Genomic DNA, 22,109 nt, shown 5'->3' with positions numbered 1-22,109 from the left:
GTATGTAGAGGGCAGAGCCTGTGACCAATTTAAACGTGGAGGAAGCTGGCACTGGGTGGGAGTGGTAGCCAGGCACCAACCAGCCTAGCTGGTGGGAGTCAGGCCCAGGCCATTCTAGATTTAGGGTCATGCAGCCTCTGTCCCCAAAGAATCCTAGGGAGAAGGTAAGTATTTTGGTAGATATAGCCCCCTTAAGCCAAGCTGCTGAGCCTAATTCCCCTCCAGGGTTGTTCTTGACCAACTCATTCTGAGCTCTAGGGTACCCACAGCCTTCATTTTGTGTCACCACATCCAAAATCAAATTCCTAATCAGCACCACCAACCCTTGCACAAGATCTCATACCTCAGAAGCCATAGCAGGTGACAAGGACCCAGCTGGACATAACGATTCAGTCATGTTCTGTCATGTGTGATAAATGACCTGAGGAGTGTGCAGGGAGGTGACATATATAGTGTACTTACCTAGACTATGATAGCTTGTCAGTTTTATGGGACAACTGCCTAAAATGTCATTCTGTGGTGTGGCTATCACCTAACAGTGCAGAACTCTCACAGTACATCCAGAGCACGTTTCTGAGCTCGCTCTATCATTGGAAGGCCAAGATGCTGAGCACGGCAGGGGGCCCCTCCAGATCCCTTCATTACAACACACAACCAATCCTGGTTACATTTACAAACAGTTTATTTTTTAAACTTTTTCCTCTTCAGAGCCTTCCATTCACCTTCTTGTGTGGCCAGGCTATTAAAAAGCTGTTTTACTTTGCGCTTTCTTTCCGCATCCCTAAAAAGAAAAAGGAGGAAAAAAGGCAAGTGTTAATTTTGCACCAGTTTTCAGGGTATTTTGCCTTTTCTTCTGTTTGAACACTAACAATTCAGAACCATACATGCATGGCTCAACCCTCAGTCCTGCAAAAGCTGCCAGATATCAGTCACCATGGTTCCTGGTACTGAGATAAAACAGCAGCCTGTGAGTGTGGTGTCACACCATAGTGGTGCCTTAGTCCCATACACATAGTTCTCCTCACCGTTCCATGATTTCTGAGAGCTGCATCCTGGCCAGGAACTGATTATCCTTTCGGATCTCCCGGACAGCGCCTTTAAATTCCCGCTTGTGTTTGTGGATTAATCTTTTCCTTTCCTGTTCTTCCTTACTGCTGCCTTGTTTCCGTCCAAACTCAAGCCTAAAGAGAGTCAAAAACGCTACAGAGGTGAGTGGACTGCCTGAGGGCAGCACCTCCCGTCACAGGCTACAAGCAGCCCACCAGTCCTGGCCTCCTCAGGGTACCCGACACTCACACTTTGACTAGCCGGGGGGTGAACTGCTTTAGGGGGACTGGCTTGCTCTTCTCACAGATCAGTGGCGGGCAGTGCTGCTTCTGGCTTTCCACTTCTGACAGTATGCTTCGAGACAGCTCCTGAGGAACATGTAAAGGCATGGTTAAGAGGTCCCGAGAGGCCCTACTTGCAGCTGCCTATGCTACACCCACTGGGCTGTCGGGTATAGCTTGGCTGTGCTGCCATCCTCCATAAAGGGAACACACGCATTAGGGATCCCTTAAAAACTGAAGTGGCCTAGTGAGACAGTTCAGCAGATAAGGCCTCTGGCCACCAAGCCCGAGTACAATGTCTGGAAACTAAATTTCAAAGGCACTGTACTCTGACCTCCATGCATATGCCAATGCATAAACCCCGCTCCCACCCCCTACCCAGTGAGAAAGCTGCAAATCTGAGAGCTGGTATCCAGAGAGTAGCGTGTGGCTTTTCTGCTAGGGACACATTGGCAAGGCACCATCAGCCAAATTCTGACTATCGTACACAGGAGTACCTGCCCTGCCTAGGTGACGGCAGTGTGTGCAGGCAGCGGTCAGAGCAACATGGTGCTGCGGCAGAACAGGACTTCTGCCGCCACACAGCTAAGGTTTGGCTTCCGATATCCCTGAAGGCTTCTGGAGAAGCTTGTAGAAGCCAGCTCACTAATGTTGGTCTTGTCCCTTTCCCTCACACACATGTGTTCAGGAACCCAATTTTCTTGCCTGCCTGCACCTACTGTGTAGTCTTGGTCCATCTAAATGTCCTGTGAGAACTCAGAAACTCTATCACCCTAACTGGCCAGCCTAAAGCTGTAAGACCAAAGGTCCTTTAAACAGAAGGACAAACCAGTCACTGGCCACAGTGGTGCATTCTGAGGAGGTGCTAGCAACTCAGTATAGTCCAGGGATGGCTTGCTCCAGACTCAGGGGACTCGGCAATCAGGGGAGCCAGGTCTGTCTTCAAGAGGCACAGAGGTGAGGGTGTGATGTGTATAGGAAAGGGCAGCACCATGGGCAAACTGCACACAAAACTCAGGGCAGGGCCCAGGGAAGAGCAACTGTGAACATCACCGAAACTAAGGGGAAGCCTGTGCGAAGCCCAGAGCGCAGTGGTGAGGCCCAGGGAAGGCCACTCTGGCCCGCACTGCAGCCCGAGCCTGTCTTTATTGTGAATGGAGACACCACTGGGGGTAGGGCACGGAGGAGACACATTCCTTTCTCCAAGGAACCTGGGCTGATATGTGGATACGCGATGATGGGGTGGGGATGGCTGAAGGCAGAGGACAGGAGACCAGTCAGGAACAAGGGGCACAAAACAGTGAGGTGGGACAGGAGGGATACCTAGATGGGATGGGGAGCAAGTGCAGGTATGAAAAGCTGCCGACCACCACACATGCTGTAGCATCGAAAGCCTTGTTTAGACACACGGGGGCTCCAAGGACCAAGTGAGGGTGTCCCTTTACAGGAGGGAGAGGTCACCCTCAGAAACTGTGAGGTAAGGTACTTTGGATGGCCCGGAACGAGAGTGGGGCTAAGAAGGCTCTTAGTGTAATTTCATTTTGTGCTTATGAGATTCTAGATGGTTCTGGTAGAAACTTCCTGTGATGACTTTTAAGCTGCAACTTCAATGACAAAAACACTAAGCTCGTGCCAGGTACTGAACAGTCTGGGACAGGGCAAGGTGCCTAGTTACCAGTAAGCCTCACCTGAAGCTCTTGGGGGAGGCTACGGGCCAGGTGCTCTGCCAGGAGGGCTTGATGGGGTGTGACGATGGCATGGAAGGACGGCAAAGCACTGTACATGAGCACACAGTGCTTCAGCAGGCTCAAACACGAGGCTACGCAGGACAGCCTACAAGAGCAAAGGACAATGAAAGGCTTGGCCATCCTATTTCGGTCGTTAGTCATAAGCCAATAACGTTGGCAAAATAAAGTCTCATCCACAGCTCAGAAAATCCAAGTGCAATCAAATCAGCAGAAAGGCTAAATGGCTCACTGTGGTAGTCTAGGAAATACTGTTTGCCCAGAGCAGAGGGCACGAGAAATGAAACAACACTTTTAAATGGGGCTCAGTTTCAGTTCCCAATCAAGTAAGTGTACTTAGAAAATAACGCTGCATGTTACATTTACTCCAGATACCCCTGGGTGTCACACATACCTGGTGTGATTCGCCTCAGTCGCTGTCAGGGTGCTCTGTCTATTTGCCCAGTGCAAGGGGAGGCTTCCCCTCTGCCAGGTGGTCACATCTGCTTTGTCAGAGACCACGAGCAACTCTGAGTTCTTCCCAAGTGCTCTGAAAGGGTGCACCAGAGTGGAACCTGAATCCCAAGCATGACAGGTCAGAAAGGACCCAGATATGGCGGGTTCAGAGGGCCTGCTCTGTAGTAGCTCAGCCTTTAAAAGTTGTCTGTGCACTAAGCAAGCTGTCGGGTCGTGCTAGATGCCAGTGTACTCATTCCAGCTACCCAGACAAGCACAGAAAGGAAACCTGTGCTAGGCAGTGTTGGTTCACACCTTTAATGCCAGAACTCAGGAGGCAAAGGCAGGCAGATCTCTGAGTTCGAGGCCAGCTTGGCTTAGAGTGAGTTTCAGGATAGCTAGGGTTTCACAGAGAAAAATGTGTCTTGAAAAACCAAAACCAAAACCAAAACAAACAAGTAAATAAATAAGTAGACAGGATACCTGTAGGGAAAGCTCCAGAGGGGGAAGGCAATGTGCCTAACTTAACTTGGAAGCCTGCTAGCAACACACTTCCTATGGCCTTACTCAGGTTACACACATGGTTTAAGCACTTAGGACATGACCAAAGACAGCCTTATCCCGTCATGCCAGCACCCTTACACATAAATGAACTAGATATAGAGAAAGCAAAGTCGGATCCCAAAACAAGTAGAGTGAAGAGCAGCCAGAGTGCAGGGGAGTGGGCAGGCAGGGTTCCCCAGAGGTCTGAGCAGGCTTGGGAGGGTAAATAAGATGGGCATCAGCAAAGATGGAGGGGGACCATGCTGGGACAGACTCCAGGCTAAATGGGAGTGGCTGGGTGCATGAGGGGCAAGTGGATGGTCAGCTGTTTTAATCTCCTACTAGGCCAAGGGACCACCTTCTTCTTTTTTTAAAGATTTATTTATTATATGTAAGTATACTATAACTGTCTTCAGACACACCAGAAGAGGGCATTGGATCCCGTTACAGATGGTTGAGAGCCACCATGTAGTTGCTGGGATTTGAACTTAGGACTCCACAAAGAACAGTCAGTGTAACCACTGAGCCATCCTTCCAGCCTGGGACCACCTTCTTGACTGCACTGTAGTACCTGCATTCTATTGCAGTATCCTCTCCAGGGAACTATAGAGATCTGTAACAAGGGTCATGCTGGATGGCCTGTTCTTAGGCCAAGCCTGAAACCTAGGGGCAGGCAGTATTTGTAGAGCACTACCACAAGGGAGCTCTGTGCAGGAACATCATGTGACAGGAAATCCAAGGGATGGTGGCAACTGGAGGACTGAACTGAGTCACTGCCTGGTTTCTGATGAGGGCACCTGACTGCTGGGGCACTTGGCAACACTATACACCCGTCTTAGCAGCACCTTGCTGCAGTCTCACGGATGGAAATGTCAGCCACAGCCACGGAAAGCAGTAACCAGGGAAAGAAACCAGGTAAGACTCGGAACTCTCCAGTACTATGGCTCCCCTGAGCTCCCCTTCCCAGAGTCTCAACTTACAGGCACTGCACTGCAGTGCTGGCCATACAGAGTAGAAAGAGAGGTGGGAGTGGTGGTGCACACCTGTAGTTTCAGCTATATGGGAGGCAGGAAATCATTTTAGTCTAGGGATTTGAGAGCAGCCTAGGAAAAGACATTATTATTGTTGTTGTTGTTGTTGTTGCTATTATTAAATAGGGTTTCTCTGTGTAGTCATGGCTGCCCTAGAACTTGCTCTGTAGACAAAGTCAGCCCTGGATCCAGAGATCCACCTGCTTCTGCTTCCCAAGTTCTGGGACTGGGACTAAAAGCGTGTGCCTCCACAGCTGGCTGATACTGCATCTTGATAAAAAGAGGGGAGGTCAGGGGCTCAATCCTTATTACCCCTCTTCCCTAGGGGTAAAAGGGTGAAAGAAGGGAAGATTAATTTTCATAATGTATTTAGTCCCCAATACTTAAAGTTCCAACACTTGAATCTGCTGCATACTTTACCTCAGCCCTGGAGAGGTGAACACCCAAGTGTGAGGTTGGTACGCAGTGTGCACGCACGCGCACACACACTGATTCAGAGAAAGGTAGTTGGTTCCTGGATTGCAGAGTTTTTCTCAATGTTCTCTCAACTTGCTAGAATATGCATGTAAATACTTAAAAAACAAAACCTCTAATGCATATTTAAAAGTCTCCATAATCAACTTACCTTGGCTCTTCTTGTTTGGAGTTGCTATATAAAGAATCCCAAGAAGAAAATTTAGAAGCTCAGGGACGAACCTCCGAGACAGAGACACATACTCCAGGAATAAGCAGCACACGAACAGGCCCTTTACCACATCTCGCAGGGACGTGACTGGACACTAGAAGGAACCCACAGAGACGGTTACTGCTCTGGAACCATGTTCTAGAATACTACACTGGGCAGACAGCTAGCACCCACCCTGAGCATCCCGGGAAGCCCTGCCCTGAGAGAGTCTTACTGACTGTGAAGGCTACACGGTCATGGGGCAGGTAAGCAGTGCCAATACAGGAGAAGCACAGTCTGAACACAAGCCCTTCGCACTCAGTGACCACTTCTACCTGAAAGCTTGCTTTGGAGTCACATTCCTCATGTAATTTTGCATCGTTGAGTCGAGCCTCCCGTCCCAGCTCTCTCTACCCTACTCCATCTGGAATAGCTCATGCAGAGAGCTCTGGGAACGGGACTAGGCTGCTGTCTGACCTTGAAACTCCTGATCCCCACAGGTTCTCACAAGCCCTTTAAGATGACCAATCTTATGCCACATCTTAACGGTCAATAACTATGCACTTATTTTTTACTTTGAGACAGGCTTTCCCATTCAAGCCTGACCTGCTGGATTCATGTGACCCTTGTGTCACTTGTAACTGAGACTACAGGCTCTTGGGATGTGAAGTACACTCCTGTTTCATGTAGTCCCGTGACTGGGATGACTCCACATACCCCCGGAAGATGAGACCCACCTTGGTAAGCATCTGGCTCATACAGATCAGGGCAGGTGTCACAACTGGATGCCAGAAATCGGAGGTTGGAAATAACAGCCCAGTGATTTTCAAATAAATGAGCTGGAAAAGAAGTGTCACAATACAAATTAAAGGGAAAGAGAGGTTAAAAAAGGTCACAGGGCAAAATTAGTGTTAAAAGTCCTGGTGAGATACAACAGGCATTGACAAGCCCTCATGACTCCCTGTAGGCCACGGCTTCCCTCAATACCTCCCAGGACACACCAGCGTTCCCATGCTTCCCCACACAGAGCCAGGCTCGTTTGGAATGTCAGAAGGATGGGTCTGTTCTACCCTGTGACCTTGGAAAGGTCTTCAACCCTCACCTTTAGCCTGAAGAACTGGGGCTTCAGGGTGACAAAGCTAGGGACCTGCTTGCCCCACTGGACACCAAGTGATATCCTGTGTCTACTCGGTAGACAGCCATGTCTCAGCAGCCAATCCCTGTAGTTCTACTCCAAGCATATGGGAAAGCAGGAACAGCCAAAGGCACCAGGAAACCCTCCAATGCACGCAGAGCTTTGATCGAGCATACTTAGAACCCGCAGGCACACACTAATAGAACTTCCTTCCTTCTGCTCAGGCAGGGACTCTACCACAGTAGAATGACTACCTCTCCACCCCAACTTGTGGTTCTTGGTAAAGAGAACCTTGCTAGCTCCATGGCCTGGCAAACTTCCTGTGCAGCACAGCTCCTTGGTGTAGCAGCAGTGGAACCGCAGTATGAGCTACACAGCCACTGCTGTACTGGCAGCTGTGTCTCAGCACCAACAGGGCCACGTGAAGGTTAGCGTCCCATGAACGCTCGTATTAGCTTATCCGAGGCATCTGAGCAGGTACGACTGTAATAAATACCCCCCACCCCCAATAAGAGAGATGCTGAGAGAGGATGAAGAATCCACACATGACCATGTGGCTTGAAAGGACTTGGGACTGACTTAATAACCTCCCACCCCAAATTAATGTCTACAACAGCACTCAACAGCCCTGGCTCAAATAGGCAAGCAGGTAAGAAGTGAGCGGGGGAGGGTCAAGAAGACCACCTAACTAGTAAGCTGACTCAGGCCAGCCATCTTTCAGTATGCATATAAAAAATATTAACAAAAGCTTAAGTACCTCTGAGTCACTGATGACCCATTTCAACACAAACATGAGAAAAAGAAATAGCCACCATTTCTGAGTGTTCCTATTAATTCAAAGATGAAACACAAGAGTATGACAACAGTGTTAAAATCCCAGAGACTTAAATATTCCTTAACATTTGAAAGAAAAGAATGCAGGCTGGAATCAGTCTGCAGACAGTGGTTTTGTCTGTCTTGAACTCCATCTCTCTCATAATAATTTGACAAAGCCCTGTGTAGACTCATGCCAGAATTCTCCTATCCATCAATCATTAAGAATATATCACGGGCTGGACCTAGGTCTCTACACATATGTAGCAGATGTGCAGCTTGGTCTTCATGTGGGTCCCAAACAACTGGAGCAGGGGCAGTCCCAAAAGCTGCTGCCTATACCTGGGTGTATTCTTCTAGCTGGGCTACCTTGTCTGGCCTCAGTGGGAGAGGAAGCACCTAGCCTTGCAGAGATGTGAAGTGCCAGGTTTGGGGGATACCCAGGGGAGCCCCCATGCACTCAGAGAAGGGAAGGGGGAAGGAAGGGGAGGGATTATGTAAGGCACTGAACAGGATATAAAATGAGTAAGTTAAGAAAAAAAGTCAGATTAAAGAAAAGAGTGAAGACCATATATACAGTCCTCTCATATCTTGTTGCAGTTCTCTCAGATCATTCTGGAAGGTCTAGCAGGAGTGTTCAAGCTGTCACATTTCAACATGACACTGTCATCTACAAATGCACTCAGTCGCATTCATGGGAAATATGGGACCCATGGGCTCACAGGCTGGACACCTATGGGACGGTGAACCTCTCAGATAGGAGCATGGCATGCAATGCCGACCATTCTGTGTGACAAAATAAACTTGGTTTCTGGTGGATGCAAAGAAATCTGATGAACGCCGTCTCTGCTTACCACATCCAACCCTGGAAATGCTGCCCGGCCTTTGGTCTCAATCATTTCTTCCATCTCGTGCATGGCATCTCGGAGAACAAATCTTATGGCATCACTTGCAGATTCAGGAAACATCTGGCACAGATTATATAAGTGCCTGTTCAACAAAAACATAATTGAGATGACTTTAGATAAGAAAAGCAAATGACCGAAGCAACAAATCTCAAAATGATGTTCCAGGACAGCCGCTGACTCAGCAAGGGAGAGCAGGGAGCCTGCAGACGGATATGCACTTCCGTTGTGTGGCTGGATACTGAACCCCATCTCATGCACAGTTGGCAGTGCTCTACTGCTGAGCTATGAGCCCACTTTTCTTACTACCAATGCTAGCCGTTTTGGTGTCCAGGTGACATTTCAAAAAGCATTTTATAATAATATATGTGTTTTTGCCATTTTCTAAAACCCCAGTCATAGTGTTTAAGTGGTAAAGGAGAGTATGTGAGGCACCATGGCTGTGTATGATATCAATACTGTTGAGAACACATTCTAAGCGTTGGCCATAGCACTTCCCATGTGAACTTATACCTCCTCACACTGTGTACACGCAAGTGACACACAGGCTAGTTATGCAGTACAGAAGTGTCTCAGGAGTGCCCCTCCAGTATCCAACATGCCAGTACACAGCTCCTAACAGAGAGAGATCTGTTTCTTCTGATCTTCTAGCCACCATACAGGGAGCAGGAAACCACCACAGGGGCCACAGATTACAACTGTGGTTAAGACCAAACCTTCTATAGCCACCCCTAGGCAAGACAAGTGGACATGTTCCCCAGAAGGCACCCTCAGCCTCAAGCAAAGCACCTCCTGTGTGGGTCCAGTGAGGCAAGGACCAAATACTTCTCAAGCCACCCAGAGGGTGCTTGAAGATTCAGTGCCAAATGAAACAAACACAAGCCAATGAACGGATGCTGTGACTGAAGGGCTCACCAGCTTTGATTTGCAGTCAACTTGTTGGTAATCTAAGATTAGCTCATCCCTGCATGGGTAGCATATGACAGAGGGGAAAGCTGCAAGCCAGTGGGGATGTGCTGTGTGGTCACTGTATAGCTGAGGGCACCTGCCTACTCAGGTCACACTGCCACTGACTGCCACAAGGACACCAAATGTGTATTACAACATTAGATAGTATAAAAACTGTCCAACTCAGCCCCATATTCTTCTTGATGCAAACATTTTTACTTACACAACCAACTTATCGATGGTCTTGAGGTCTGGTGTACTGTCTGTGGCCAAATCGCCTATGTATTGCAAAAGGAAGCCGAACAATTTCTGCAAGGACAGAGATTGGGAGGTCACTCAGTGCCAAATACCAAAGGCTAAACCACAGCCTACAACTCCCAGAACACCTACACCCTGGCCAGGGCCCACCGGGACAAAGGATTCAGGGGAATATAAACAAAACACAAGAAAAAACACTGTTAGAAACTGCTGGACATAAATGAGGAAAGACAGCTAAAGATAGGACATGCTCTTTATGGAATGGCGGATGGTGTATAATTTATTAAAACCAAACAATAATTGAGGCGTGGTAGGTTGTGCCGATTGTCTCAGTACTCAGAAGGTTGAAGCTCCCTGGGTCACTAAGTATGAGACCATTTCAAAAACAAAACAGAGCTGGCTGTGGTGGTGCACGCCTATAGTCCCAGCACCCGGGAAGCAGAGCTAGGGAGATCTCTGAGCATTTGAGGCCAGCCTGAGTGAGTTCCAGGGCATCCAGAGATACGGTGAGATGCTTTCTCACAAACAAAACGACAACTATAACAACAAGATCAACAATAAAAAGTGAAGAAAGCTATAGTCTTGCAAGGTCTAGATATGAACATGATCATCTAAGGAATGGAACCAATAGCGACTCATTTAGTCAAAGTCTTGGCCACTCGATCGGCTGTGAGTCAGTTTCCTGACATGTGAAAGGAGGGTAACAGGGCTGCTCTGAGGCAGAGAGGAGCCTGAGGAGCTTGATGCCATGTGTGGCTTTCTGCTCCTCATCACTGTGTCACCACAGTGATAATCAATGGGAGGCAGGCCCTGAGCAAACACCAAGGCACTCGGTATTGTATACCTCCAAGTAAGTCTCACATCCACAGAAACGAGACCATGCTAATACCCCAAAGCCCAACACACTGATCCCAGCGTACTTCCAGTTTTGCTTTGTTTCCTACTGCAAGACTCGGATGGTTGCACTTCTGAATTCTCTCCACCACCAAAAGCTGTTCTTCCATTGATCTTCCTGATAATAAAAACTTCAGCTCCTCAAAGGATTCAGGAGCTATCACAAATACAAGACATATTTCACAGTTAACCTTCAACAGGACAACAATCCACAGGGCCACTTACACCGTGTAGGCACGGCTCCTTCACTTTCTGAAGTTACTTAACTTAAATGCTATCGAAGGTGTTTATTTAGCCTCTATGTCTACTCTTATCCAGGGAGCCTGACGTTACTTAAATGACTGTACTCAGATCCTGGGCCTGAGGACAGCCCCAAAGCAGTCTGACCCATGGATTTCATCAAGTGGTCATTTGCCTGAAGACCCACAAACCATGAGTTATCTCTGGGGCAGCGCTGGTCTCAGCATAGATGTCAGACAGGAGTGGAGCACGTGCGTGAAGCAAATCCATTTCCTGCGACTCATACATCAAGTCTCCTACACGGAAGCCAGCTTCACTCATTAGCTATCTTTTCTGGAACTAACCTTCAGCCACAGAACAAGTCAGGGCTGCTCGCTATAACTGGAGAGATTTTCTGTTTCAGATCAAAGAATACTACATTTGATAAAAGGTATTTGTTGTGGCTGGAGTGCAAAGCCTTTGTACGAATGGCCCAGGAATCTAATCTACGTCCTGCTGCAGAAAGGTGCCTGCTTCATGTCTGCAGACAGGACTCTCTGTGGCCAGGTAGCCGATGTGAAAGTCATGCTAATATGCAGACCCACAGATACCAGGAATGACAACTGGCCACACAGCACAGACATCACGAGCGGGAACGTGACCGTGCATTCGCAATTGCATCTCCAGGGAGGGATACTCGCAAGTACATACTGTAGCCACTATTTAGAAAACAACAAAGCCCGGCAAGGCTGGGGACTAAATCCCAGCCTGGAAATAGGAAACTGTGTTCACCTGCGAAGACATAGGGCAGCTCGGCCGCAGCAGCCTTCTGAGCCTTCTGAGCCTCCTTCGGCGACTTCCCCCCCGGAGTCTGACGCTGCTCTTTCTTCGGTGTCTCGTCTTCCTCCTCGGTCTCTGCACTGGATTCTAGGTCTGAGTGGCTGTCTGGGCCATCGCTCTCGTCTGGGTCCTCACAGCTCTCACCATCTTCACCCTCTTCCTCACTCTCATCTTCTTCCTCTTTCTGGTCATTCTCTTGGCCATCTGCTCCCTTGCTTTGCTCTTCCTGGGCATCCTCGATGTTCATTTTACCATCCTAGAAAAAAGACCATGGTGACCACGGTTGGAACCTTCTACAGCAATACCAGAACACCATGGCAATGGGTATCATTTTTTTCTCATCTGCTTGGGCTGCCTTGTCCTCTTCTCTGAGGTACCCTACACCATAGGAACTGAAGCTTTCCCGTAGTGCTTTGGTTAGTTCCTTGAGTGTTCATGCATTTGAAGCTTAGTCCTCTGTGGAGCTGGGGGCTGTGGGGGGCACTGAGAGATGAGGCCTAGAGGAAGGTCTTTAAGTCAGGAAGGCCTGCTCTCAGGAGGAGTCAGTTTAGTCCCCTTTTATGGGGATTATTAAGGAACACACATGCCTGGGCCTTCTCTCTCCCCTGGACCTGGTCACTTTCTCTTGCACGGATTTGCCAGGGCTCAGCAAAAGGTGGCACCCATCCCTTAAACTTCTAGTAGAGGCTTTTGCAGCCTCCCAGAGAACCCCGAGCTGGGATGCTGGAGAAAATTTGGGTTTTGCCAGAGAGCTTATAAATGTCAAATGCTGATGGTATCTAGTGGTTGTGAGGGCTTGGGGCCTAGGGAACAGAGAAGACGACAGTGCCTTGGGGCTGGACCTACTCTTGAAAGTGGCTTTTTTGGTATTTTTATTTTGTTTTGTTTTGTTTGAGACAGGATTTCTGTGTATAGCCCTGGCTGTCCTGGAACCAGGTCTGTAGACCAGACTGGCCTCAAACTCACAGAGATCCACCTGCCTCTGCCTTCGAAGTGCTATGACTAAAGGTGTGCACCCCCATCGCCACCCCCACCCCCAGGTTTTTGGCACTTTTAACACCGAGTTTTATCTACCAGACTCTTTCAAAACAGTAGGCCTGCTTATTTTCCTTCCCCGAACTCTGGCCAATACAGTCTAAAATCACTGGTATTTTATAAATGTTCTAGACCAGAAACCACACCAGTACCAAGGATATACCTAGTGGCACTGACTGCATCCCTCACAAATGAGGCCCTGGCTCAGCCCCCAGCACCATACAACAGTACTCATGGTGGCACATCCCTCTCGTCCCAGAACTCAGAAGGCAGGATAGTGAGTTCCAGCCTCGCTTGGGCTACACAGCAAGAGCCTATCCTCTGCCCCTCCAATTCAAACCCAGTAACAATGATTAACCATGAGTTAGCGCTGTCAGCAGTATACAAACCGAAAGATCATCATTGGTTTAAAGAATACATCGGGGATGGGAGAAGTCAGCAACTGAGGTAAAGAAAGCCTAGGCTGTGGGGTTCTGCTCCAGCTCCTTCTCTAGATGGAAGGACATCTTCTCTTTAAAGCCTGACACCTGCCAGGCTGCAAATACACAATGAGATGTGACAGGAACTGTTTCTAAGGTTTTAATACTCCAGCCATAGTGGGCCCCTCAGTGAATACTAGGAAATGTGATTTCGAAGGGGGCGGCGCACATCTTACCTTGTAAGAAAGCAAACGCCTATCGTCTTTATCTAGTATAAAGCCATCATTTAAGTCATCTGCCGACGTATGTTTTGGTTTCTTTTTATTTTCATGTTCGTCTTTTCCAAGCATTCTTCGGAGTCTTTCGGCCTAAGGCAGTAAGGAAAGAGAAGCCACAGGCTGTGTCCGTCAGTCCTCCACAAACACCGAGCTGTGGAAGAGGCCTGCGGCGGCAGCAGCTGCGCAGTATCTGTTTAAACTCAATAAACTGAGGCCCTGAAGGCACAGGCAACGGTTTAGACGGTGACGCGCTCACTCCAGTCCCAGCGGTTGTTTGTGGGAGGCGTACAAAGAAAGGCCCCACACACTGTCTGTATTTTACTTCATATGATCATCTTACAAATGAAAAAAGAAAAAACATTTATGTCTGTACCAAAGTAAAATTTAAACCCGGCCCAATCCATCTGCGAAGATGGAGCAGAAAAGCGTATAAACGAGTCTGATGCCCGCAGCCTCCAGTGAGGGGCCGGCGTCCACTCAGTGACAAGTCACCGTACGTACCTCCAATTTCCTGAGCTTCTCTTGCTCCTCCTTTGCCAGTTCCTCTTCCGTCTTCATCCTGTTGGAGGGCTGTGCCTTCATTTCAAAGCCAAGCTCACGGACCATCATGTCATAAGCATCGGGCTAAGGGAAAAATGAGATGTTTTCAGATGTTTACAAAAGTAAAGAACATTCCGCTAAATGACATAAGGAAGGGGACCAACCATGCCTAAGTCTTCTCTTCTACACAGACAACTGTTCCTGGGGCCAGGGAGACGGCTCAGCGATTAAGAGGACTTGCTGCTCTTGCAGAGCACCAGGGTTCCTGGCTCCTATCCTATGTTCCACAGCTCCAGGTCCAGAAGATGCTGCCCAGCCCTGGCCTCCACAAGTGCCCACACACACGTGCATATCATTCCCCACCCTGATAAATACGTAACTAAAAGCAAGCTGTTTTAATGGCTTCTAAACTGAAAAGCAGGTAGACATGTGGGCTACATGGGCATTTCTGCTCATAAAAAGTTATTTCATATACTCATATACTATATAAAATATATATTTATATTATTATGTATTATTTTCAAGCCACAGTTTTGCTGTGAACCTAGCTGCCCTGGAACTCAATCTATAGAGCAGACTGGCTTCAAATTGTGGTGGCATACATCTTTAATCCCAGCACTTGGGAGGTAAAAACTATTCTTAAATCATGTCACTGCTGGGCACAATAATGATTGGGACCCCAGCATTTGGGAGGTGATAGCAGATGAAGGTTCCTCTCGGTGAAACCTATCTCCAAAAAAAAAAAAAAAAAAGGAGCAAAGCAAACCTCACCCAAACTAACAAATGTATCTGCTGTAACAAAAATAAACATCGCTCATCATCTGAGTACCACGCTTAAAACCTGGGAAACCACGTGAGGCCCAGCAATGACACGGCTGACTCAGGAAGACACATACGTGGCCACGCTGCAGTACAATCTGGTAAAAGCCCATTTCTTTAGTAGAACCTTGCTCCTAGACAAATGTACCATTTAACAGTCTGGGAGAAATGCAGGAAGCATCACTGTCAAGAGGCAAAGAAACCAAGCATTCAACACACCACACGTGAATAAAAGGACAACTTTCCCATGTTCTACCCCAAAGTACTTCTCCCCTGAGAAACACCGAGATAAACTAACTGAGAGTTGAGCACAGCACCACAGTCCTTGGATCCCAGTAGAAGGAAGAAGTAGGCAGACTTCTTGAATATGAGGCAGGCCTGATCTACACAGGGTTCTAGGCCAGCCAAGGCTACATGGAGAGAAAACAAAACAAAACAAAACAAAGAGGAAGCATTTATAAGGCCAGTAAAATGGCTCGGTGGACCCAAGTCTGCACACACACAGTTAAGAGCCAAAGATGTTAAAATGTCAAAAGCCAACAGATATTAAGGTCACCGTTGCTTTTTGTGAAGTGAAGGGTGCTACCCACCTGGGGTTTTTCCTTTTTCTCTTTGTTTTCTGACTTCTTAGATTTGCGTGACAGGAGAATCTGGATTTCTTTCCAGTCTTGGTCTAGCTTCTCTGTGAGCTCAAGGGCATCTTCTCGTTGAGCCTGTCTTTCCCTCTGGGGGAAAAAAAATCCAGCAAACACACATCACACACCATTATATTAGACTTTCATGAGTGGCCTGGAATCAAGGCTAAGAACACACACAATGACCCACTTAATATGAAACTTGTTGACATGAAATAAAGGACCAGAAGCAAGTGTAAAGCCCTGAGTCAGACAGAAATACCTTCCTGCTACTACATATGCAAACTCTGAGCAGTACGCTGCAAGTTTAATAAGCTATACTGTTTTATAAATACTAAAGCCAACAAAAGCATGAGGGGTAAGCTTAATGGAGACGTAGAATATTCCTTTTCAAGATGAATGGTCCTATATCAAGTTCAGATAGAAATTAAATACAGCTGATAAATGACCGTGGGAAGAAAGTCTGACACATCTCGGCGCTGTCTGCATTAAGAATGTTAAGCAGCCCACCTTCTCTTGCTTTGACTTTGCAATGAGCTCTTCAATCAGCTCTTTCCGTGTCTTTGGCTTGTCTCCATCCTCTCCTTCCTTCTGAGAGGAATTCTTGTGGACCCCACCACCAAAGTGGGAAGCAGTCAGTTCAGCTGGAAACAGACAGAAAAAGATATTATGAGACCCAGGCTATAACTGCAGCCACTTTTGGGTAGAACTCTTGTCAATTGTTCTCTAAGAGCAGTTTTAAAAATCTTCATTTTATACATGATGTGATTGTGGGTATGGAGTGCCATGGCAATCAAGTAGATGTCAGGGGACAACTGTGGAGTGTCAGTTCTCTCATTCTACCTTCATGTAGGTTCTGGGGGTCAAACTCAGGTTCTCAAGCAATGGCATAAGCACCCCCCTCCACAGTTTCTCTGACTTTATTTATTTTAAGATTTATTTATTTATTTTATCTATGTTACACTGTAGCTGTCTTCAGACACCAGAAGAGGGCACTGGGTCTCATTACAGATGGTTGTGAGCTACCATGTGGTTGCTGGGATTTGAACTCAGGACCTCTGGAAGAACAGTCAGTGCTCTTAACCGCTGAGCCATCTCTCCAGCCACTTCTCTAACTTTATTACATCATGTCTTTATTGCTTCCATGTTAAGACAAAACTCAACTTCATCCCACAGTAAAGCTTCCAGCGCCGTCTGCTTCATCTTCAGGCCCCCTGTTCTGGCATTGCCCTGATTCCCCTGCGGAGTCTCACTGACACGAGCCAGCTCCTAGTCTTTCTCCACACCAGTAAGCTTGATACACCCCCACTCTCTACAGAAAGTGCTCTACTTGGCTTCAGCCAACATGCCCAGGGCGTCCTCAACAGAGTCTCACTTTGCCTTCTCCGACTCTTCAGGCGTCAGCCCTTCTTTCTGTTTGGATTATGTGTTTGTATGGAGACCAGCGGATGCTGGGTGTCCTTGTCTACTGTGCTCTTCCTACTGCCTTAGCACAGGCTCCCTCACAGAACCTGAACTCAAGCCACCCACCTACCAGCCCCAGGGATCCTCCTGTCTCTGTCCCCACAGTGCCATGCCCATATTTTTCTGTGTTGTTTTTTAAAAATTGTAATTATTAATGTGTGTATGACTGGAGTGGGGGACATGTTGCAGCACACATGTGGAGGTCAGAGGAGATCTCTGGGGACTTGTCTGATCTCACATCACCAGGCTTGAGGAGCCCCTCTTTCTCCCTCAGCTGCCCTGCTGGCCCCACGGCGTGCTGAGGATGCTCATGCTTGCACGCGCTCACTGACCACCTCCCAACCCAGGCTGTTTTTCCTGTTCTTGCTTTTTTGGTAGCCTCTGGTTCCCATCTCTCCAGCTGACCATGGATGTCTCTCCGGAAGACTCCTATGTAAAAGTTCCCCCCATTCCAGCGAACGGCAATCTCATCTTCTCAGTGGATTAGGCCAAGACCTTTACAGTCATCCCATTCCCCTTCCTCCCTCACTCATATCCAAATTACTAGTATATCCTGTCAGGATGTCCCGTCGGGAGATGGACTGTCGTTGACGTAAACGGCTCAGGGGTTCCCCTTGCCAAATATAGACAGAGCCCACACGGCTCTGCTTGTCTACCACTCTCTCATCCCACTGCTGAGCCTCCAGCCTTCCAGCAGTTCCCACGTCAGGCCTTCCACATTCACTTTCTCCCATGGGAAGCCTCCTGGCTCATGAGGTGATAGTCTTTGTACAAATGCCTTCTCGGTGAGCCTGGCAGTGTCTACTTGATGGCATTGCCAGCCCTCTCCTGGGACATACCACCCAGTGCATAGCACTTTCCCCTCTCACAGACAAAGCAATTTAATGATTAACTGTTTACCATCTGAGTCTGCCACCTAACAGGAAATGCCAATGTCAAGCTTTTAGTGTTTGTTCTCTCACATTTCCACAGAACTAAGAATGTTGCTTGTCATATAAACTATCATATAAACATAAACATATAGATAAAAATCAAGACACCAATCCACGCTATTGCTGGCACCATAGGGGCACATGGCATCTGAGGGGTATTTTCATCCCAATCAGCAAAAAATGTCTCCACCTAATCTTGACACCATGGCTAGCCTCAGAAGCGACCGCCCTTCTAGTTCCCCTGGCTCGGGTGCGGCCACGTCAGCCCATTCGGCCATCCACCCACTGTGGTTATAGTCACAACTCCCAGGAATTTGTTACAATCAAAACTCTAGAAGGTTGTAATTTATCAATCGGATCTCTATCAGTAAATTCTCACTCCACAAATGTCCACACAATAAACTCAGAACCAATTGATATTGATATAAATTGCCCAGTTAGATAAGACAAACTATCCTATAAAATTCCATCCCTTATGACATAATCATAGCTACCTGGGGCCTTTAAGGTCACACGGATCTGGGTCGTCCTTCTCTGCCTCCATCATGGTTCTTCCCTATCTTCTCATCTCTCCTGCCTTATAAAACCTCTGCTCCCGCCTTTTTTTTTTTTTTTATTTTTTTACCACCCAATCACAGGCCCTGCGTTATCTTGTGCCTGCCCTGACCTGCATATAGACATCAATCCACATACTATTAATGAATGAATGATGATTTCTGAATGTCCTTGTAGATTTGGTCTATTGATACAGTCATATGATAATGTTAAGTAAGGTCAATGCTCGCTCTGCTTCATGCCGTTACCTACAGGCATAGGCTAAATATCAGTTCTTGCACAAAGCTGACCTAACAGTCCAACACGGATGCCATGGCTACGTCCATTAGGTCAGGATTTATGAACATTTAGGGAGCTTGGTAATGCAGAAGAGCTCTTGCTAAATCAATGAGGGGGATTCTTGCGAAGCTCTAACTCTATTTCTAAAACTCTATTTCTCTGTGCTTAGAGGTGAGCTTGGCTACCGTGAGAGTTAATTGAGACGATGGTAGTAACAGTGCTTTCCCAGCCCACAAAGGCATCGATCACACATGCCAACTTAAAGTTCTCAAACAAACAGACAAAACAAAGAACAAAAGCAAAATACCCTGACCCGTGCAGTTCATCAAGAGGTTAAAATATCATTTTCAGGAGAAAGTCCAACAAGAAACACACTGTCCCTTGTTCCAAGCTGCCAGGCTTCTGTGGCAGCACCCCCACCTACCAGACAGTGCCCCCCGGTCTTCGGTGTCACTGTCACTATCCACGATGTCATTGTGCTTTTCAATGTCAGCCAAGGACTGGCCGTAATGAGTCAATTCTTCATCCTCATTTAGGTTGTAGATGTTCTTTTTCTCATGATATCGCTTGACAAAAAGGTTTACAGTCAGTTACTTAAATTATTATGTTTAGTTCCTAGAAAATTAGTTATTTTCTACTATATGTGAAGCATAATCAGTCTGAAAAGTATTCTGGACCATCTGAAAGATGATCGAAATATACGCAGAGCTTGTAGAGAAAAATTCTTACATAAGACAACTAAGCTAAGCCAAGCTCCTGTTCCGTCTTCCCCGTTGGCAATGGCTCTCCACTCACTTGTTCTCCACCCAACAAAGCTGAAGGCAGACCCTTAAACGACTCCAGCGCCAGCCACCACTTGCTATTTGCTCTCGTATCTATCTACTATTAGCTAGTGTGTCTCGAAAGTACCTTCCTCTTTGTCTACCCAAATGAGAGACACCACTTGAGACATATCCTCTGTGCATGGCAAACAACTCAGAGGTATAGGTGAACAAGAAGAAGCACCTTTCCCCTGGGCTGCCTGTGTAAAGTTTATAGCAAAGACTTCCCTCTCATTTTTTTCCATACCTGTTGCTCCAGAGCAAATCTCTTCATCATTTTTTCCTCCGGACTTATGTTACTATTATACTCCCCAAAGCGTTTATCTGTGAAGACATTGGACTTGTTCCTTTCTTTGTACTCCTTAAGTAAAGTCTGGGTTCTCTGGAAAACAGATCATACACCAATAATTCTCACACGAATTCTCTGTACTCTTCACTGAAGAGGCCACCAAAAGAGGTTGTGGAGTTGAGAAGAACATAGTTTGCCACTTTATTTAGTGCTCATAAACATTACAAGTGGCAGGGTATACTGCATGAAACTCAAGGCTTAACTAGAAATGGCAGATGGGGCTCTTTTAGATGTCACATTCTTCTATTCCCAAATGTCCACTCTGCTTTCCTTGGCCTATACTACACACTGGTGAATTATTAGTCAGTCATTTGTATTTTCTATAATGCACACATTGGACCACGTAGAGTACAGTGTTAGCTCCTTGCAGTATGGATATTTTACCCAATTCAAAAGATATTTCCTTCAACTTAAAGATCTCACACAAACTGGATCCTTTGTAACAAAGTACAGATTAGTAGCTGTGAAGAGAAAGGCCAAGTCTTACTTATCTCCTTTACAAATATTACCAATAAGTCCATCCTGTCAATTTTCTCAAAGTAACCATGAACTGCCTTTTGCTTACTCATTTATTTTATTTATTTATTGAGACTCAACCGGAAGTTTTTGAGTCTCACTATGTAGCCCTTAAACTCAGAGCTCCACCTTTCTCGGCTTCCCCAGAGATTAAAGCCATGCAACACAAAGGGTGCTCACAAACTTCTTTTTAAAAGTCAGACGAACATCAGCAGTTACAGATAGAATTTGAAAGGAAGGTACAGTGTACTCCTGAGTTGGGGACAGAAGAACAAGGACAGAGGCTATGAGGTTATTCCCAAAAGGTACTATTCCAGTTACTTCCCAGGGGACAAGCACATGAAATTCGGAGGAAGGACATTTTCAAACACTTTAAGATCATGCTCTGTGAACCCTATCCATGGGTCGAGTGTGGTCAAAGCATACAGAACAGTGGTACAGGACAGCTCAGAGCTCAGAAGTGATGGACTCTGGCTAAGCCTTAGGCCCCAAGGTAATCAAAGAGGAGTCAAGAAGAATGTATACCTGTAAGATCCCAAGGAGGAAGAGTTTCCAGAGGAAGGGTATTTGATTATCAAGCAAAGAAGAGGCAGTGTTTTGCCTCAGTTCTGATCTTTTTGCTGGCTAGTTTAAGGCAAACTTGACACAAAGTATAGTTATCAGAAAGATGGGAATTTCAATTGGAAAAAACACCTCCACAAGACCGGCTGCAAACAGGCCTCAAGAGCAGTTTCCTAACTAGTGATTGACAGGAGAGGGCCCAGACATTGTGGGGCCACTCATGTGCTGGCGGACCTAGGTGCTTTAAGAAAGCAGGCTGAGCAAGCCATGGAAAGAAGACAGTAAGCAGCACCCCTCCATGACTTCTGCATCGGCTTCTGCCTCTAGGTTCCTGCCCTATTTGAGCTCCTGCCTTTAATTTCCTCAACGATGGGAACATAGAAGTGTAAGCCAAATAAATCGTTTTCTCCCCAAGTCGCTTTGGTCATGGTGTTTCATCACAGCAATATTAATCTTAACTTAGACAATCTCCAGGATGTATGCACAACGAATTACGCAGCTAGCCATTGGGCATAGTATACAGATCATGGTAGTGCCTGCCCCCTTACCTTCTTGATGGCCCGAGCGCGGGACACCCCGGGCAGGCCCACATCGTGGCGTGTCTTCCTGCCAAGGATCTGGAACTTCTGCCGGTTGACTTTCACTTCAAATGGATTTGGGTTAGTCTTCCCCGGGCCTCCGAACGCCCCTGCCGGCGCTTTGTGGACCTGCCTCCTCGCCCCAGTCCGCTTCGCTTTCCCCATGACATTCACTCTGCTACACTTTGGAAGACTGGGCTTGGAAGACTGGGCTTACAGACCAAGGAGCTCAAGAAACTCGTGCACAAGATGCAGATGCAAAGCCACGCCCAGCTTCGTCTCGCGTTGAGTGCGTCAGCTTCCCGTACTTCGCGAGAAATACAGGCGTTCTGGATGACACTAAACAGGCGCTCACTCTAGTTTACTGGAAAAATAGACTATAACTCCCAGAAGGCCACACTTCCTTGACTTCCTGGCGCTGGGCCTCATGGGATCTGTAGTGTCCCGAGAGCTGCCACAGTCTCCTCAGAAGCCGCCCCGAGGGGAGCTCTCGGGCTCCCTCTGGAGGAAAACCGTTACCCGGGGCCCAGCTGTCTTGTGAGTTAACTGGCGGCCGCGGCGGCGGCGGCT

At 47.3% G+C, this 22,109-nt stretch overlaps 1 protein-coding gene across 2 annotated transcripts; it reads right to left on the bottom strand.

The window, feature by feature from the left end:
• Positions 1-664: 664 nt before the first annotated feature.
• On the bottom strand, positions 665-21,806 carry Nop14 (NOP14 nucleolar protein). Of its 2 annotated transcripts, NM_001394594.1 has the most exons (18): positions 21,510-21,806; positions 19,783-19,917; positions 19,139-19,280; positions 15,995-16,128; positions 15,440-15,574; positions 13,992-14,114; positions 13,449-13,580; positions 11,711-12,014; positions 10,726-10,856; positions 9,771-9,856; positions 8,549-8,684; positions 6,484-6,585; positions 5,708-5,861; positions 3,468-3,627; positions 3,017-3,161; positions 1,297-1,415; positions 1,026-1,181; positions 665-781 (listed from the first exon to the last, which is right to left on the bottom strand). In NM_001394594.1, exons 1-18 carry the CDS (start codon positions 21,702-21,704, stop codon positions 682-684), a joined length of 2,589 nt encoding a protein of 862 aa, NP_001381523.1. In that variant the 5' UTR covers positions 21,705-21,806; the 3' UTR covers positions 665-681. The 2 variants fall into 2 exon arrangements, 1 of the variants encoding a protein (NP_001381523.1); XR_005492920.2 differs by lacking the exons at positions 665-781; positions 1,026-1,181; positions 1,297-1,415 and having other exon boundaries at positions 3,024-3,161; positions 3,468-3,602; positions 21,510-21,706.
• Positions 21,807-22,109: the final 303 nt, after the last annotated feature.

This window comes from Rattus norvegicus, chromosome 14, assembly GCF_036323735.1.
Source record: "Rattus norvegicus strain BN/NHsdMcwi chromosome 14, GRCr8, whole genome shotgun sequence".
Taxonomy (NCBI): domain Eukaryota; kingdom Metazoa; phylum Chordata; class Mammalia; order Rodentia; family Muridae; genus Rattus; species Rattus norvegicus.
The sequence above is the reverse complement of the archived record's forward strand: the minus strand, read 5'-3'. Positions and strand labels throughout refer to the sequence as shown.

Bases quoted from the DNA above. Each gene is read 5' to 3' on its own strand.
- Nop14 (NM_001394594.1), bottom strand. From the start codon at position 21,704: ATGGGGAAAGCGAAGCGGACTGGGGCGAGGAGGCAGGTCCACAAAGCG. The intron at 12,015-13,448 runs GTAAGATGTGCG...TCTTTTTTCTAG, and splicing joins GGCGTTTGCTTTCTTACAAG to GATGGTAAAATGAACATCGA. The intron at 5,862-6,483 runs GTGGGTCTCATC...GGTTCCTTCTAG, and splicing joins TGAGCCAGATGCTTACCAAG to TGTCCAGTCACGTCCCTGCG.